This window comes from Sinohyriopsis cumingii, chromosome 9 (assembly GCF_028554795.1).
Source record: "Sinohyriopsis cumingii isolate HCF-2022 chromosome 9, ASM2855479v2, whole genome shotgun sequence".
In the NCBI taxonomy this organism is placed as follows: Eukaryota; Metazoa; Mollusca; class Bivalvia; order Unionida; family Unionidae; genus Sinohyriopsis; species Sinohyriopsis cumingii.
In genome coordinates this window covers 11,944,503-11,963,218 of record NC_142969.1, presented here as the reverse complement: position 1 = coordinate 11,963,218, position 18,716 = coordinate 11,944,503, and the positions used below count along the sequence as shown (strand labels likewise).

Below are 18,716 nucleotides of genomic sequence, written 5' to 3'. Positions count from 1 at the left end.
TATTATTTAAATTACCATACAAGTCCAACCCCAAGCTCGATTTTGTACGGAGTGAAATTAGTGATAGAGAGAGATAAGGCTCCGAACCCCCCAGTCAGCAATGCCAACAGTTAAATTATTGAGAACACAAAAGGTAAAATTCAAAAGAATAACAATTTAATATAATTCAATATTCAAATGATAATAATTTCTCAATCACTCTTCTTCCTCTCGACCACGTTATAGCCTATTGCTATGTAGTTTGTGTTGTTAACTTGCGTACTTTTTCTGGTGGAGTTTGAAACTCTTCTTCTTCTCTTTTTTCTGTCTTGGTCACTGGGGGTAGTGGTACTGGTGGTCTTGAAATCTTTCAGAGTGGGCAGAGCTGTTTCGTCTGAAGATTTATGGTGAAAGAGTTGTAGTCGCTACAATTTTGCGATTTTTCTGTTTCGGACAAATCGTTGCGATCCATCAAAGATTGCAGTTGGTGTTGTAACTGGGACATCTCGGTCAAATTCGGATTGGGAGGCAAGGGCAGGGTCCGTTGTTCTTGCCAACGATGGTATTGCATCCATCGTTTGTAAGGCACTAGAGCACGTTTTCATTCTTCCATTCGATTTTAATGGTCACATCTAAGATTTGTGGACTCCAGAGGTCCCTTTTATCATTTTGGTCCCTTTTTATCTTGCTCCCACGAGTCGTCCCAGCATTGTTCCCAATATTCCTAACAACAGAGGCAAAATTCCGCCGCATTGTACCATCATCTTTTTCTTTTGACGAATGGGGATTTTCTTTTGAACAATTTGGCGAAGAACGTGACGATGTTTGGCTAAGCATTTTTTTCTGGTCTTTAGACAAAGGTATCGTGCCTTTCAAGACATTCAAACAACATTCGCACACTGTATCGGAGACATCTTTGGAGGCGGTTTGAATAAGGTTTTTCTCGCATGGGTGGAGAAGCTTTGGACAGGACAGACAACATGTCCCCATGTTTGAATAAACGAGGAGGCAGTCCTTCCATTTCTTTCCTTTGGGTTTAGAAGAGGGATGGCTTCTCGTGGGTGACATCTTTGGGTGTTCAGGAGCACAAAAACACTGACTCCCATTCTTTTCCTATGCATTTTTATACTGGAACGCGTCGCCACTGATTGTCTTTACGTTGTATCAAGTTGATGACATGCATCACGCGTTGTGAAGGGGTTCGCAACGGACTAAATCGGGAGAGTTCTTGCTTGAAAAATCCAGTAAACTCTGTAACATCCCCAATCTCTCTTGGACTTGAATTTTGGAAGCAAGTATTTTGTGAGCAGCTGCCACTGGAGTAAAGGAGGAGGAGGGTCACCGTTGAAGGAGAAGTTCTTGCAGACGTGGGTTTCCATTGTTTTATCAACTGAGGAAGAACGGGTGTCAAATTGGACTTGGCAGTCATCACCAACAACGGAGAAGTGGAAGAACCTGAGGCTACGGGAGACGCGACCACCGTCGGTGCAGGTCGTGGTTTGCGAATGTAAGGTTGCGTCCTGACCGAAGTGTCTCTCTAGAAGCTGTTTTCTGGGGGCTTTTGTTTCTGCGGACTTTTCTTTTTCTTTTTCTGTCGAGTTTTCTTTTTTGTGGCCGTGACATGGTCTTTGACACCGTTGCTCTTTTTCTTCATTGGGCTTCGTTTGGCTTTTTGGGGAGTGGCTCTTTCCTTGGGGAGAACTTTGGGGGCATTAGGATCCCATTTTAAGAGGGAGCGAATGATGACACATCCTACCGCTACCTCCAGGTTTCAAAATGATTTGCTTTTTGGTTTGAGTGCCGATGCAGGGATCGGCCAGTTGCGTCAAGGCTACTTTGTTTCTCTTAAAAAAGAGTTTGGTTTGATGAGGAATGTGAATGATACCTTGCAGTAATTGACGTGCTGTCACCGTAAACCATCTTAAGGCGTCTTTGAGACTGGCTCCTAAGACAAAAGCACGTATTTGCTGATTTTTTTCGCGACTGATACCGTACAAGGCACGGATCAACTTGACGGGACGATCAGACTGAAGGGACGTCATGTTGACGCTGTGTGAGACAGATCCAAAGTGTCCGAGGTTTTGATAGATTTTATTTTAAGTCGACGACGATGACGTGTAGACCACAGGCCCTCCGTCTTGACACCAGTGGTGAAACAAATGGGTACGAAATCGCAAATAATCGGGGGTAGTGGGTTTTAAATCAACGAGTAAATAGGCTTGTGGGGTTTGAGTAGCATCGTCGTACACATGAGTCAGCCAAAGCGTTTTTAACTGTTTGGCTAAGACTTGCACTTGCGATTAATCTCTAGGGTTTTAAACAAGACTGCGTAATGAGCATTGAGACTGATGGTGCGATGGGCTTTACTTTGTTGAAACAAATTTGGGTAATGTAAATGACGCTGGCATTACGATGATGCCGTTTGCGTGTAAACCACAGTTACATTTCTTCTTCGTCTTCTCCTAACATGTCATCGAAAATGACCAGATGAGTTTGACTGGTCTCAGACACGATTCCGTCGTCTTCGCTATGAATGCCTTCCACAAACACGATGGAATCGCCTTGACTTTCTCGCAAGAGGCTGTACGCCGATTGCCACTCTTTGTAACACCACACGATGCGTTGAGGTGGACGATCGATCAAATGATGTTTATGTTCGATCAAACGTTTGACGAATTCGGTTTTGCCTGAACCGCTAGGTCCAGCAATGAGCATGTTAAAGGGATGGCGAAGATACAAAGCCTCCCAACTGGCACGATCTAAGTGTTCGTCGATGACTTTGAAAGTAGAGGAAGAGGGAGCAGAGACAGCAGATGTAGCCATAGTGTCAGGAATGTCACTTGTGACACGAAAACACACAAGACAAGAGTTTTTATACTTTTTTCAGGACACGTTTATTGAATGTTTTAAAAATGAACCGAAATACTAAAATACATAAAAGCCAAAGGCTTAAGTACAACGATAAAATGCACATGAAAACGATCAAAGTGGAATAGAAACAAGTTTCTGTACAACATGTTTTGGGTAATGTTCTGACAAGTTCTACAGGGGGTAAGGTCACACAAGTGTCCTCCCGAAAGGGTCTTTCAGGAATGCCCATGACAGTCCTGTCCTGAGTGACGAGTTCTTCTTCTTCTGGTACTGTCACTAACACAGGTTGAAATGTGACTTTTTTCTTTGGACGTTGAAAGGAAGGATCACAACTCTCGAGCATACTGGGCCACTTCTTGGGTCCAAGCCTCAAAATCCCATTTTTTCCAGGCACGTACATCTGTCCAATGAGGGTGTAAGTCACAAGCTACATACACATCGGGTTACACATCTGTGGTACCTAAAAGTTGACGAATCTTTGTTTTCCCGTAGAGGTCAAGAAGTATCAAGATGAAAACGCAAGGCTTTGAACAAAAAGAGTTTCTCGTTCTCATTTAAAGGGACCACTTTCATGTTTTATTTCCTGGTAAGTACTGTTCGTAAAGAGTCCACAAGGAATCGGTTGGTAAACGAAATCCCAGAAAGGAAATCACTAAGACACACACCACACGTCGACCCCAATTCAATGGACACAGTTCTCGTAATAAGTGTTGGTAATTCTCCACTGTCTGAATAGTTTCATTAATTTCCTTCCATGGAATCTGTTGTATCACTTCTGAGTAAGGCTGTGGCATGGGAGCCTGTTGTTATACTTCTTTTTTTTTCAGAGGCAATAAGTGTACTTTTTGCACAGCATCAATATTATTTTAGTTCCGTACCAAAATGATTTAGTCACTAACTCACACACCACACTTCGTACAGAAGTTTCCTCTTCAACCAAGATTTCTTGGTGCAAAATATTTTGGTAATCCTCTAACTCGTCCGTTGGAATTCGGTGTATTAGGATCACCTTGTAAGTAGAATGAGAGGCATTCAACACTTTATGAATCTCACGCGAATCATCATTGTGCAACCAATGGAACACTGAAATGAATCAGTCCTCTTATACCATTCAGGTACCAGTGGCTTAAAACCGGTGACGTAACGGATGCAGTTTTCTTTGCGTTTCACTTGTATTTTGACCAGCTCTCGGTAAATCCGTTCCCTCAACTCCACAGGTAAACCACAAATGTTCTCTTGTAAATTATCCATCCAGTGATTACTGAGGTCGTCTCGCTAAAGGTAGGTAGTGACAATTCGGAGACCATCGAGCGTGTTCCAGGTATGCCGAATCTTTCTGTTCCGACTTGTGTAGTGACACGCCTCAACTGAAGCACTTGACTTTATCCCCTTCGCCCAAGTAGAAAAATCCGGCTCTGGCTAATTCTTCGGGGGTAGGTCCTCCCAGATATTTAGGCCATTTTCCTTGGAACCTTTGAAAATGATTTTCAAAGTCTCAGTATTCAGGCAAACGCACAGAGAACGAATATTCGTCTTTCACAGCTTCGTTTCGATGAGGGCAAGGTGAAATCGACAGGAGTTTGCTCAGTTTTGGATGACATCCGTAGGGTGGTAGACGCATGGTCTCACGTGAAGGTTGAAATTGACAATGGAAACCAGTAAAGAGTCCATGATAACGAGTGGCCTGGCTTTCGCATCTGTCAGGTTTGACACGCAGAACATCCCTTTCAGTGCTAGGTGTAGTGGTAGTAGTAGTAGTTATATAGTAGTAGTTATAACAAAGTTCCCATGATGCTTTACTGCATCGCTGAGGTCACAGCGTAGGGCATCGTTCTCATCGCAAGGCACAGCATCGCACTCATCTTCAGAATCACCGAACTTGAATGATGTCTGTTTAAAAAGATTCGTCTTTCTCGCTTGGTCTTGGTAGCAACAATGAACTATAGATCTTGGACGTTTTCCCCTTTTATATGCTGACCAATATCGACGGGACCGTACGGTAAAGTGAAGTGATTGGGAAGCCGCACTCGCTTTTGGTATACGATTTGATACAGCTTTTGCAAGGGTCGACTGACGATTTGGTGAGTGGTTAAACGTACAATCTTGTGCGGTTTGTATGTCACATAAACGGTCTCCTTCGATGTCATGGTAATGTCGACCCGGGCGATTCTTGCAATGTCTTACGGTTGCAAAAAGACGCTGCTTGCGTCTTTTTGTAACCGTAAGACATTGCAAGAATGACTAACTTATCGATCGCTGTATTTATCATTTTATTAATGAAAATTGTACAATGTAATAACTAATATACTAATACAGTGTGCAAACTGTCTGGACGCTAATTGGCAGATATTGTCGTGTTCACATGTGCGCGACACGCACACCACCACGTCCCCGTAACATACATTACAATAATAATTAGACATACACACATTTGTGGTTTTATTTCCTGCTTTTAGATTAAACTTTGCATCAGTTCCTAATTGAAAAAAACAAAACAACAACTGTAAACAAAACAAACGTAAAATCAAACGGTTTGCAATAATGAACATATATAATGCTGCAGTACTGTTACTAAGAGGATGTTTTCACCTCACAATATGGCGGATAATAGGTCGTTAACATGTGGAATTACATCACAATTAATACTTCCAGTTCAGTACCCGTAGTTCTAGTCTATTTTTAGAACATTTTTTCCTCTCTCAATTTGGTGGTGTTAGAAGAGTTTATTTATGCATGTTTGGTAGGGATTTAAAGGTAACTGTTTATTCTTGATAATATGAGCTCAGGGTGTTGTTGTCTGTATGTATTTTGGCGACAGTGCACAGTGAGTAATAAGGCCGTGGTGATGACCCGGAAGTGAAATATGTGTTCTGTTTACATGCTGTTATGTTGACAGTCAATCATCTAAAAAAAGAGCAGGTCAACCTTTGACAAGAACTTCACCGTGAAGCCATCTTTGAAGGTATTTTAGACTAACATATGATTTGCATTGATTGTCACACAGTGAAAAGGTCAGTACTGAGAAATAAATGTAGAGAACATATAGTAAAATTAATTGTGTACTATGTCCATGTGACTTCATCCCTACCGAACCTATTGGAACATCACTCGGCCATTTCCGTCAGGTCGCTAAATAACCTCAGAAGTAGGCGGTGCCTGTTATTATAGTGAGGTGAATTTTGTAACTATATTGATGAATTTTGAGATGGCGACAGCAAATGGAAATGGTATCGACGATATTCAGGAGGTAACAGTGGATTCTGATGAACTCGTTGGCGATATAAATTGTTCATTGTGTCTGCATGAATTTTCGATTCCTCGGATATTGACGTGCATGCATACATTTTGCCAAAACTGTTTGAGTGATTATATCTTAAGTTTGGACATAGAAAATGAAAAACGAACGCATTTTCCATGCCCTGTCTGCAGACAAGAAATGAAACCTCCTTTCCCAGAGAAATCGACTAAAGAATGGGCGGTTATGTTCAAGCAAAGTCCAGTACTCCTTGCCATGTTATGTGATGGGAAAGCGAAAGTGGATTTCCAGTGCAGCATGTGTGAACTGGACGGGCGAACAGAGCCAGTAACTGACATATGTATCACATGCAATGATGCTTTCTGTGCTTCGTGTACTGCATATCACAGAAATTTAAAAGCTACCAAGGGACATGCACTTGTATCAAAGAATAAAATAAACCACGATCATCAAGAAATGAAGAAGTTTATTGAAATTTTCGCATGTATAGAACATGGTGGAGAGGAAATAAAATTTTATTGCGAAGACCACAAAGCTGAATGTTGTGCTAGTTGTCTTTTTCAAAAACACATGACATGTCCTAAGGTGCACGAACTAAAAGACAAGGTTAAACAGATGATTGCAGTAAGATCTCCTCAGCACACTATAGACGAAATGAAGATGTTAGAGACTCATTTACATAAGATTGTACAAGCTATTACCAATGTACAGTCGCAAGGAAATAAACTGAAGGAAGAAATTGATGCATTAAGAATCCGTTTCAATAGCTTACTGGATAAACTGTTACAGATAGTTGATATGGAAGAAACTCACAAAGAAGAAAACAAAAAGAAAACTCAGTGCCTCTCACTTGCAGCAGCCATCAACAGTTCCTACAGGTTGCTGCAGCTGGCCAGCCAACATGGTTCAGACACACAACTCCTTCTTACCCTGATAAGATCAGAGGAGCATTTCAAGAACTACACAGAGCAAGTGTTCAGCAAATTTCTGGAGGTGGAGCTGGTACATCAAAGCTTGGAGCTTCATCCATACCTGAGTGGGTTATTTTCTCTGAAGGACGATGATCTAGCCAAGATGAAGATTGAAAAGAGGAAGGAAACGTTACCAGTGAGGCAGGCAACAAGGCAGAAACAGGAAAAATCTATTGAGGAATGTGAGATAGAGAAGACAGGTAAAGTAAAAGTAATGTGTCCTTTTTGTTGGCATTATCCATTATTCACCGGAGCACTGTATCTTCCTGAAGGTAATATCATGCTGGTTGACACACTTAACAGCAGATGCTGCCTATATGATGCTAACTTCAAACATATCTCACACCACGTATTCGAGTTGACATCGTTCAGTTTGCGTGACGTGAGCATGGTCAGCGATACAGAAGTGGTAGTATCTCTGAATACCGGTAACCTTCAGTTCCTAAGTGTCGAGCAGGAGATCAGACCTATGGGTGACATGATCACCACACGTTTCCAGTGTTCAGGAATAGCCACTTTATACAAGGATCGGATCATTGTGTCAGGGATAAATGACAAGTCAAATTATTACTGGAGTATTATCAGCAAGACAGGAGAGGAGCTGACCTATCATGTCATTGGTGCAGAAAGCAGGAATGGTGGGACCACATACGTTGCGGTGGATGAATCAAAGACTCATATCTACATGTCATGCACATACATTGGTAGTCTATTTTGCTTTAATCTTGATGGACAGCAAATTTTCACCTATAAGGAAAATGGACTCCGTTATCCAATTTGCTTTGGGTTAGATGGTAAAAGTAACATCTACTTGGTTGATTCCTCAGGTAAAATGCATAAGATATCACCAGATGGCACCATCCTAAAGGTCTTTGAGTCCATATTTCCATATGAACCTCAGACAATTTGTTTTAGTCATACCTCAGACATCTTCTTCATTACTTCCCAACGCGTTCTAAACAAAGACATTTATTTATATAAATTTGTTATAAAGTAACTAAACAAATGTTGGCTCTACAAAATATGCATCGATGGGATGACAACTATAATTTATAGCATTGCTGCTTATCTGCAGTTAGTACAAGTGCAGACATACCCTGTGGTTTGTGGTTTTCTAAGTTAATGTGGGATTATATAATACACAAGCTTTATCATTTTATATATACGTGTTTTCATTATGTCAATTTTCCTTGTTGCTGGTTTTGTATTTGATTCACTGCATGTGCTTGATGATGTAAAGTCACAGTATCTTTACTGTTAGTTAGCTCAGATATGAGAAGGCTATAACTTTTTAATTTTATGTATGCATGTGTGTGTGTGTGTGTATGTCACAATTTGTTGTCTGTCTCCATCTACCAGTATGGTTGATTAGATTTGCTTCAAAGCTGGATGGAGAATGAAAGTCACCATTGATGGTGAACCAGTATATCCATCCTTTTGTAATTCATGAGTTGGATAATACAAGTCCAAGTTCAGATATGAACAGAAGCGTGTCACTTTTTCCCCTTGCCAATATGGTTGCAAGGGGATATGTTATGTTGCAAGTTTTAATTGTTTCCGATGATAGATAGTTGTGTTTCACTGGACTTTTCTACACCTACAATCATTGAAATCAGTAAAAGGATGCATCTCTGAGATGATAAGTAAACATGATCATAAACAGGCCACTGCATTGCACTTTTTCTTTTCTTATTTACCCGTCACTTACTTTATTATTTTCTTTAGGCTTCAGTAACTTTAGTATTTTAAAATAAAATGTTGGTTGGTTACACCATCCATATCCCATTACTGTACGTACAGATTAGTCGGACAGTTTATATGGTTGCATCTCAAATAGAGTAACTTAACCATTACCACAAGTAAGTCACTTTGACCTATATTTTCAGTTTACTTTGGATGTGAAGACACCTGTGAATTGCTGCTAAGTAAATGCCTTTACTATCCACTATTCTATGCTAACATATATTTATATTAAGAATCTAACAACAATGTTCCAAATACTTGTCCCTTTACTTTTATTATTGTGATGACTTGTTATGGTCAGTCCAATTCATTTTGAAACTCGGTAAACTTGTAAAAATATGCTAATGTGCAAAGTGTAAAATTGGAACACTTTCAAATCTTCAGTGTCTGTGGTGGATAGTTGCATAAGGTCATGCTTTTCAATTTTGGAGGTAAGTAAATCTTGCTTGAGTGTATTCTTCAATTCCATAATGCCTAAATGGAAGTGATCAGATTTGAAAAAACTTATGAAGTTTATAACCTGTGATTGTACTGTACAAAACTTGAAATAAACTTGAATATGTAAATGTGAACATCAGAGGATGGGTTGAATAAATAAGCTTGACTTTACAGGTAAAACTCATATTGTGACAAAACCATCAATAACCTCCTCTAATCCTCAAATACAAAATCACAGTATTATAAAGTTTGTAATCCCCTAATTACCTATTTACGTAATTGTTTGTTTATATAAGTGACCAATTTATGCAGAATATGTACCTTATATACTTTCATACAAGCCAAGTCTAACTGCACAGACCCAGATCTGCTGTCAGATAATGTGCTGGCAGGTTTGTGTCTGTGCAGTATGTTATGACTAATTACTTGAACAAACAACATAATCACTGATTAGGGTCTGTGGTCTGCAGTTCTACTCGACTTATAAGTGAATATAGATGGTAATATGGCTAGGGAAGTCCATTTGTTGGTCCATTTGATTGAAAAGTCCAGAAAATTATTGGCATCCATGTAATGGACTTTTTATTGTCCTGTATTGTATATATTGTATAGTCCATAATTTTTCATACATTTTCATTATCAATGTTATAAGGTGCACAAATTATTATATGTACAAGTATTCATCATTTTGAGTTTGTTCTCAAATATAAACATTTGCAGAATTTTATTAGGACAAAAAGTTAATTGTTCAAAAAATAAACAAAATTATTATGTCTGTGGAATACTGACATTCAAAATGTTAAAGGATATGAAATAGTACAGACAATGTTGCAAATTAAGCAAGATTCCTCACACATATGTCTTGTTTGTACTTACACAGCAAATTAAGATTCCTCACACATATGACTTGTTTGTACTTACGCAGCAAAATTAAGTAAGATTCCTCTCACATATGACTTGTTTGAATTTACACAGCAAATTAAGTAAGATTCCTCACACATATGTCTTGTTTGTACTTACACAGCAAATTAAGTAAGATTCCTCTCACATATGACTTGTTTGAATTTACACAGCAAATTAAGTAAGATTCCTCACACATATGTCTTGTTTGTACTTACACAGCAAATTAAGTAAGATTCCTCTCACATATGACTTGTTTGAATTTACACAGCAAATTAAGTAAGATTCCTCACACATATGACTTGTTTCTAGACAGGCCTTTATAGACAAGCTTCCTTTGCATGAGAAGCTTTCTACAAAGTTTTATAAAAAAAAGAATAGAGCTATGTTCATTTTTTTTAACAATATTCAGAACATTTAATTAAATTGAAAATAATGGTTTATAATTCTTATATCTATTTATTTGATTACAGTGTCATTGACATGTACATGTATAATAAAACTTGTTTGACCTAAAAATTGTTTCTTTGAAATTTACTTGGTCCTTTAAATAAAGAATTAATAAGCAGTAGGAACATAAGACATTGCACATTACTAATGCTATTTACTTGATTGCAAAACAGTTAAAAATAGTGTTCAACTCTGGCATCACAAGTATGTATGTAAATCTAGAACATTTTTAACAGAATAATACAACAAAGAGCATATCTCACACACACACACATCAAGAGGTAATAGAGCATTCATTTAATTTCCCAGCATTCATTTCATTTTCCAGCATACTGAAAATAATTTTCAGATTTTTAGCATATTGTATGTGACAAAATAAAATTATACACTTTTGTGGAAACAAAATTTTGCAGATTTATATATTAATGAATTTTTGTGGAGTCTTAAATATAATTACATATGTGGCCTTCGTTAATTAGTTATGTTTTGTAGTGACTTACCAAGTTTAAGCATATTGAGCTATTTTCACAAAATGGCTTATTAACTATATAAACAATGGGCATGTTTTCCTTAGCTCAGTGATGGCTGACTAATGTACATGCTGGTTAGGAGTTAATCATAAGATTGAATGTTAGGGATTAATCAAAATATTGAGTGTTAGGAATTAATCAAAAGATTGAGTGTTAGGAATTAATCAAAAGATTGAGTGTTAGGGATTAATCAAAAGATTGAGTGTTAGGGATTAATCAAAATATTGAGTGTTAGGAATTAATCAAAAGATTGAGTGTTAGGAATTAATCAAATGATTGAGTGTTAGGAATTAATCCAAAGATTAAGTGTTAGGAATTAATCCAAAGATTGAGTGTTAGGAATTAATCAAAAGATTGAGTGATAGGAATTAATCAAAAGATTGAGTGTTAGGAATTAATCAAAAGATTCAGTGTTAGGAATTAATCAAAAGATTGAGTGATAGGAATTAATCAAAAGATTGAGTGCTATTAGCTGATTTCATGGAATAATAAGCTGAATTGAGATTCACTTAATTTTCAAAGGAACTGTTACTGCCAGTGAATTTCTCTAAGAGTGAATTTCTCTAAGAGGACACTTTGTCAGACTCCTAGATGAATTTTGTATGGAATTGTCATTTTCAAGTAAACAATGTAAAATTATTAATAGGACTGTTTTGAAAAGTATTGTCTCTTCTTGAATTCTTGAATTATGTTTGTTACACAGACACATAATTTAACTTTGTTCATTTCTCAGCTGTCATTGTAAGTTACCATCTGTTGGACCAGAGTATGGGGCCAAAAAAATTAATTGGTTTTTAAATTTGTGCATTTTATAAATCAACAGATAGAATGAAATTTAAACACCAATGAAATATCTCACTTTACAAAACATATTTGTGTGTGTGTATATATATATATATATATATATATATATATATATATATATATATATATATATATATATATATATATATATATATATATATATACAATAGACCCTCTTTAAGTCTTTGTCAAAGGCAAATGGCAAAATTAAGACAAACAACACAAAAGAATACATTCCATTTGCAAAAGTTTACATGAGTTTAAATTTTAGGTCAATACCATCTGGGTTGCCATTTTATCATTGGTGTCAAAACTAATATTAAGGTGTGACATTTAACATTTTCAAACAGTGTTTCTGTGAGACAGTCATGTAAACATCTGTAAATTCAATGTTTCCTTGTGTGTTTGTTTTGCTGGTCTCTATTTTATAATTAATTTTGACAGATACTCTTTGGGAGTCAAAAAGCACTTGTGCTAGATAAAATAGTTTGCCAATATTCATTTTCTGTTGTTTACATTTATCTTAATCAATTGATGACAAACATATTGCTTTGCTGGATCCAGTGAGAGGACTGTTATTTCACATATGATCTGTATATATGAGAGAAAGCAAACAAAAATACTTATTCTGTATAATTGCAAACTAGTAATCACAATTACGGTAAACACTTTATTACTTGTCATGGTCAAGTGTTTCATTATTATTGTCCACTATATCTTTATCATAGTCAAGTGTTTCATTAGTATTGTCCACTAGTACTATCCATTATCTCTTTATCATAGTCAAATGTTTTTTTTAGTATTGTCCACTATATCTTTATCATAGTCCAGTGTTTCATTAGTATTGTCCACTACTACTGTCCATTATCTCTTTATCAGTCAAATGTTTTTTTAGTATTGTCCATTATCTCTTTATCATAGTCAAATGTTTTTTTAGTATTGTCCACTATATTTTTATCATAGTCAAGTGTTTCATTAGTACTGCCCACTATCTCTTTATTATAGTCAAGTGTTTCATTAGTACTGTCCATTATCTCATTATCATAGCCAAGTATTTAATTAGTACTGTCCACTATCTCTTTATTATAGTCAAGTGTTTCATTAGTATTGTCCACTAGTACTGCCCATCATCTCTTTATCATAGTCAAATGTTTGATTAGTACTGTCCATTATCTCTTTAATTATTTTGCATCAGCATGCCCTCCTTAAAACATGCAGACACATTTGCAACTGCTTTGAAAATGGCCTTAACTCACCTGAAATAAAATAAAGATCACACCTGTAAAATTGATTTCAGGTAAAAATGAATCCATAGTATACTGTTGGAAATGTACATCCTAATGTGACATCACTTCTATTTGATATAATGCCACAGAAAAGAACATTTTCTGTTAATTTACTGACAGAATGTTCCAAAACATTGGGGGTAACAGTCTTGTATTTGAGGACGTGAATATGTTTAGAGTGTGTTATTATTTGCAAATATCTATTTTACTGGCAATGTTCACATGAAAAATTCAATTTGCAAAAGTAAAACCACCATGAATGTCCTCGTCTTCCAATACAAAATAGTTATCCACATACTGATTGGTATTACAATATAAAAAAGTGGATAAATTGTTGACAAAGCTGATACCATCTTTCAGAAAATTACCACAAAATTATTTTTTCACTGCAACTTAATTGATTTTGGGAAAATTATCATTCAAGTATATTACACATTTGTACAATATTTGTTTTGTTAATCAGAAAATCACAGAGAATTAAGTACTACAATCAAGCTGACTTACAGTACTATAAAATCAGAAATATTCCTGAGGAAGAACTTTTATGGTTTGGGAGGTAAAATTTCTTGGAGTCACACTGTTTACTAGTCCTTTAACACTCAGTCAGAATAAAATATAATTTTGAGAACATTTTCTTAACTACAAAAATACAACAAAAGGCAAACCAACATAAATATTTATGATTCCACAATAAAAAGGAACCAAACTAAGCCTACATAAATACTTATGATTCCATAGTAAATAAATTCATGAAAATTTAGTGACTCAAAATATTGAAGGAATATGGAACTTGTTTGTACCTAAAGTGTAATCAACATGGTCATGTACATGCGTGTACTTTCTGGTCGTAATTAAAATATTAATTGCTCATCTAAAATTTAATACTAAACTTATTCCTGATTGTTGACAGCTGTGCATATTAGCTGTCATCCTATTCCTGATTGTTGACAGCTGTGCATGTTAGTTGTCATCTTATTCCTGATTGTTGACCGCTGTGCATGTTAGTTGTCATCTTATTCCTGATTGTTGACAGCTGTGCATATTAGTTGTCATCTTATTCCTGATTGTTGACAGCTGTGCATGTTAGTTGTCATATTATTCCTGATTGTTGACAGCTGTGCATGTTAGTTGTTAATGTAAAATGTCTAGACAAAAATTGTCAGTTGCTTTATAATGGACTTAATAGCACACCAGTTTGTTTTCGATCACACCTAAAGGTTGACTTTATCCAAAAAGGTCCAAGAACTTTAACATTGATTTTACTCTATGTAATTGTTTTTATGTTTATATAGTATTTTCAAGGAATATTGATCTATAAGGAGTTTAATAAATTTAATAATCACATTTTAATTAAATTCTTCAAAATATATAAGGGTTTTTTTTTGTTTGCCAAATGTACTTGCTATCATGAATAGCCTATATGTGTTGAAAAAATCAAACCATTGTCTAGCAAGTGCAGTCATTGCCATATTGATGGGTAACACTGGAAACAAATTTTATTTCAACATGCACAGCTTTCAATGCGGCATCACAGCCACGACATTCAATCTGATTTGTATTGGATCACGCTTTTAGGTTCACCTCATCCAAACGTATCACGTAATTTAATACTTAGTATTTCTTGGGGAGTGTAAATAATGACTTTCCCTATGAATAAGGTTTTATGAGGGTTCAATAAGGATGTATGAGGGTTGAATAAGGTTGTATGAGGGTCCAATAAGGATTTATGAGGGTCCAAGGTCCAATAAGGATGTATGAGGGTCCAATAAGGATGTATGAGGGTCCAATAAGAATGTATGAGGGTCCAATAAGGATGTATGAGGGTCCAAGGTCCAATAAGGATGTATGAGGTCCAACAAGGATGTATGAGGGTCCAACAAGGATGTATGAGGGTCCAATAAGGATGTATGAGGGTCCAATAAGAATGTATGAGGGTCCAATAAGGATGTATGAGGGTCCAAGGTCCAACAAGGATGTATGAGGGTCCAATAAGGATGTATGAGGGTCCAGTAAGGATGTATGAGGGTCCAAGGTCCAATAAGGATGTATGAGGGTCCAATAAGGATGTATGAGGGTCCAAGGTCCAATAAGGATGTATGAGGGTCCAACAAGGATGTATGAATGTCCAAGGTCCTATAAGGATGTATGAGGGTCCAACAAGGATGTATGACGGTCCAATAAGGATGTATGAGGGTCCAATAAGAATGTATGAGGGTCCAATAAGGATGTATGAGGGTCCAAGGTCCAACAAGGATGTATGAGGGTCCAATAAGGATGTATGAGGGTCCAAGGTCCAATAAGGATGTATGAGGGTCCAATAAGGATGTATGAGGGTCCAACAAGGATGTATGAGGGTCCAATAAGGATGAATGAGGGACCAATAAGAATGTATGAGGGTCCAATAAGGATGTATGAGGGTCCAAGGTCCAATAAGGATGTATGAGGGTCCAATACGGATGTATGAGAGTCCAATAAGGATGCATGAGGGTCCAATAAGGATGCATGAGGGTCCAACAAGGATGTATGAGGGTCCAATAAGGATGTATGAGGGTCCAATAAGGATGCATGAGGGTCCAAGGTCCAATAAGGATGTATGAGGGTCCAACAAGGATGTATGAATGTCCAAGGTCCTATAAGGATGTATGAGGGTCCAACAAGGATGTATGAGGGTCCAATAAGGATGAATGAGGGACCAATAAGGATGTATGAGGGTCCAGTAAGGATGTATGAGGGTCCAAGGTCCAATAAGGATGTATGAGGGTCCAATACGGATATATGAGGGTCCAATACGGATGTATGAGGGTCCAATAAGGATGCATGAGGGTCCAATAAGGATGCATGAGGGTCCAACAAGGATGTATGAGGGTCCAATAAGGATGCATGAGGGTCCAATAAGGATGTATGAGGGTCCAATAAGGATGCATGAGGGTCCAATAAGCATGTATGAGGGTCCAATAAGGATGCATGAGGGTCCAATAAGGATGTATGAGGGTCCAATAAGGATGTATGAGGGTCCAACAAGGATGCATGAGGGTCCAATAAGGATGCATGAGGGTCCAATAAGGATGTATGAGGGTCCAATAAGGATGTATGAGGGTCCAATAAGGATGCATGAGGGTCCAATAAGGATGTGTGAGGGTCCAATAAGGATGTATGAGGGTCCAAGGTCCAATAAGGATGTATGAGGGTCCAATAAGGATGTATGAGGGTCCAACAAGGATGTATGAGGGTCCAATAAGGATGTATGAGGGTCCAATAAGGATGCATGAGGGTCCAATAAGGATGTATGAGGGTCCAACAAGGATGTATGAGGGTCCAATAAGGATGTATGAAGGTCCAATAAGGATGTATGAGGGTCCAGTAAGGATTATGAGGGTCCAAACAAAGTAAAAAAGCTTGTCGTTTAAAGGCTTGTGTAATCAAGTTCTACAAATAGGCGCCCATTACTGACATAGTTGGTTCTGAACGCTTTTTTGACCTGTATGACTTTTTACTGGACATTCTCTCTCTCTCTCTCTCTTTCTCTCTGTGTTATTAGTGCAAAACAACTGTGTCAAGAATTAAAGAATGAAGTCGGAGTCATGCAAAAGAAAACCTCGAAAATGTATACTGAGGCTAAACTGATATTGAGAAATTTGGGCCCCCCTCGATTTCCCTAGCAATACCCTTTTCGTCGCCCCACCTAATGATGTATATGGTATCCCACTGTTTAGTATCATCTCCCTAATACACAGTTAAAGCTTATGACCATGAGAAAGAGCTCATGGGACTCAACATTTCCTATCCATGTTCATTTTCGTTACCATTATTGATAAAAGTCCGACCATTTAAGTAGGCCTATGATTTTTTTCTTCTAAAAAAATCTTTCTTAAGTTAAAAGAAACCCAAAAAATCCTGACTCGAAAGAAAATTACAGCCCCCTCCCCCACTAGTGTAGACAACTAAGTGGCCGGTCCGTCGGTACCAGAATAGTTTTATCATATAAAATTAAACATATAAGTAGTGAAGGGGGGCACTTTACGTACAATGGGAATTAGCATTACAGACCCCCCCCCCGGGTTAGATTACGTACAATGGAAATTTAACATGGTGAAAAATCGTGGGTCAGATTACGTACAAGGGGAATTAACATGGCGATAAATCGTGGGTCACTCTACGTACAAGGGGAATTTAACATGGGGAATAGAGTTTGGGCTTGTTTAGGGACAATGGGAATTGAACATGGGATTTTTTTTCTTTTTTTAAAAAAATTTTTTAAAAAGGGGTAGGCAATGGAAAGACTATCTCTTTTCGAGAAATATGGCTGGCCCTGAAAAGGGCCTTTGGGTTTATGTTAATATTAATATTAACATAGATGGCATCTGTCACATCTTCTTCTTCTTCTTAAACTCCTTCTAACTGCCGGTCCATACACAAGTACCCTCTTGAGACATCCTTGTCTTTCTATATAAACTCTCCTCATCCATAGACTTGTATCTGTCCTATCAACAACAGTCCACTTGGACCGGACATACATGAGCATGTCCGTCCTGAACATCATTGTTGACACAAGGGTTGAAGATTGAACGTCGGTCCACATCTTGAGGCTCCGAGAAACAGGTGAATCAATGCAGTGAACGGCGCTTATTTATAGGCAGAGGTAGGATTGAAACGGATTGAGTTCATTCACCAATCCGAACACGCGTTACAAAATTCAGCCAGCCGCATCCAATCCGAAGAGAGCAGTCTGTGACGTCACGTAGTCAATATAGATTTGCTAGCGCTTGTGTGCAGTCAATCTATGCGACAGTGATTCAACATGACGGAAACTCAGAAAACGATCCATTGGGGTGCACCAGCAGGGGAGACTGCCCAAGGGAACCCGGACTTACTTTCAGAAGAGGTGAATTGGGATTTTGTGGATTTTCTCTCTTCGCAAGAATTTGTTCCGGAACCTGCGTTACCTTCTTCATTACCGCAAGTGGAGAATTTTAGACAGAGACAGAAAGAAGAATTGGAGAAATTTATACAACGACAAAAGGAAGCGGAACAAGCTTTTCTCCTACAGCAACAGCAAGAACAAGAGGTAAGAAAAAAACAACAGCAGCAACAGCAAGAAGAAGTAGCAGCAAAGAAACAAGAGGGTGAAAATCAAACGGTCACGGTACTGTTGGACATTTTAGCGGAGTTAAGAAGTCTGAAACAAATGTATCAGACTTCTTTATTACGACCGAAGAGAATACGACCTTCCCGAGCTAAACACGTCAACCCTGTGACTAAGCCTACCGTACCACCCTTAGTGATTTCAACTCAATCATCATCAACATTACGTAGTCCAGAAGTAGGCCTTGGCCGTGGCAAAGGCTTAAGGCAGTTAAAGTTGATTGCTTAAACTCACCCCTACACCAAAAAAGGCCCTTTTCAGGGCCACCCACATTTCTCGAAAAGAAATACAATTTCAAATTGCCAATAACTCAAAAAAATATTCAACAGCCCATTTTACCCTTAT

General features: G+C 37.7%; 1 protein-coding gene across 1 annotated transcript; it reads left to right on the top strand.

The window, feature by feature from the left end:
* The first annotated feature begins 6,286 nt into the window (after nucleotides 1-6,286).
* Nucleotides 6,287-8,074, top strand: LOC149791270 (uncharacterized). Its single transcript, XM_089971325.1, has one exon. It carries the CDS (start codon nucleotides 6,287-6,289, stop codon nucleotides 8,072-8,074), a length of 1,788 nt encoding a protein of 595 aa, XP_089827451.1.
* The last annotated feature ends 10,642 nt before the right edge of the window (nucleotides 8,075-18,716 follow it).

Coding starts and splice junctions, on each gene's coding strand:
- LOC149791270 (XM_089971325.1), top strand. CDS start 6,287: ATGAAACCTCCTTTCCCAGAGAAATCGACTAAAGAATGGGCGGTTATG.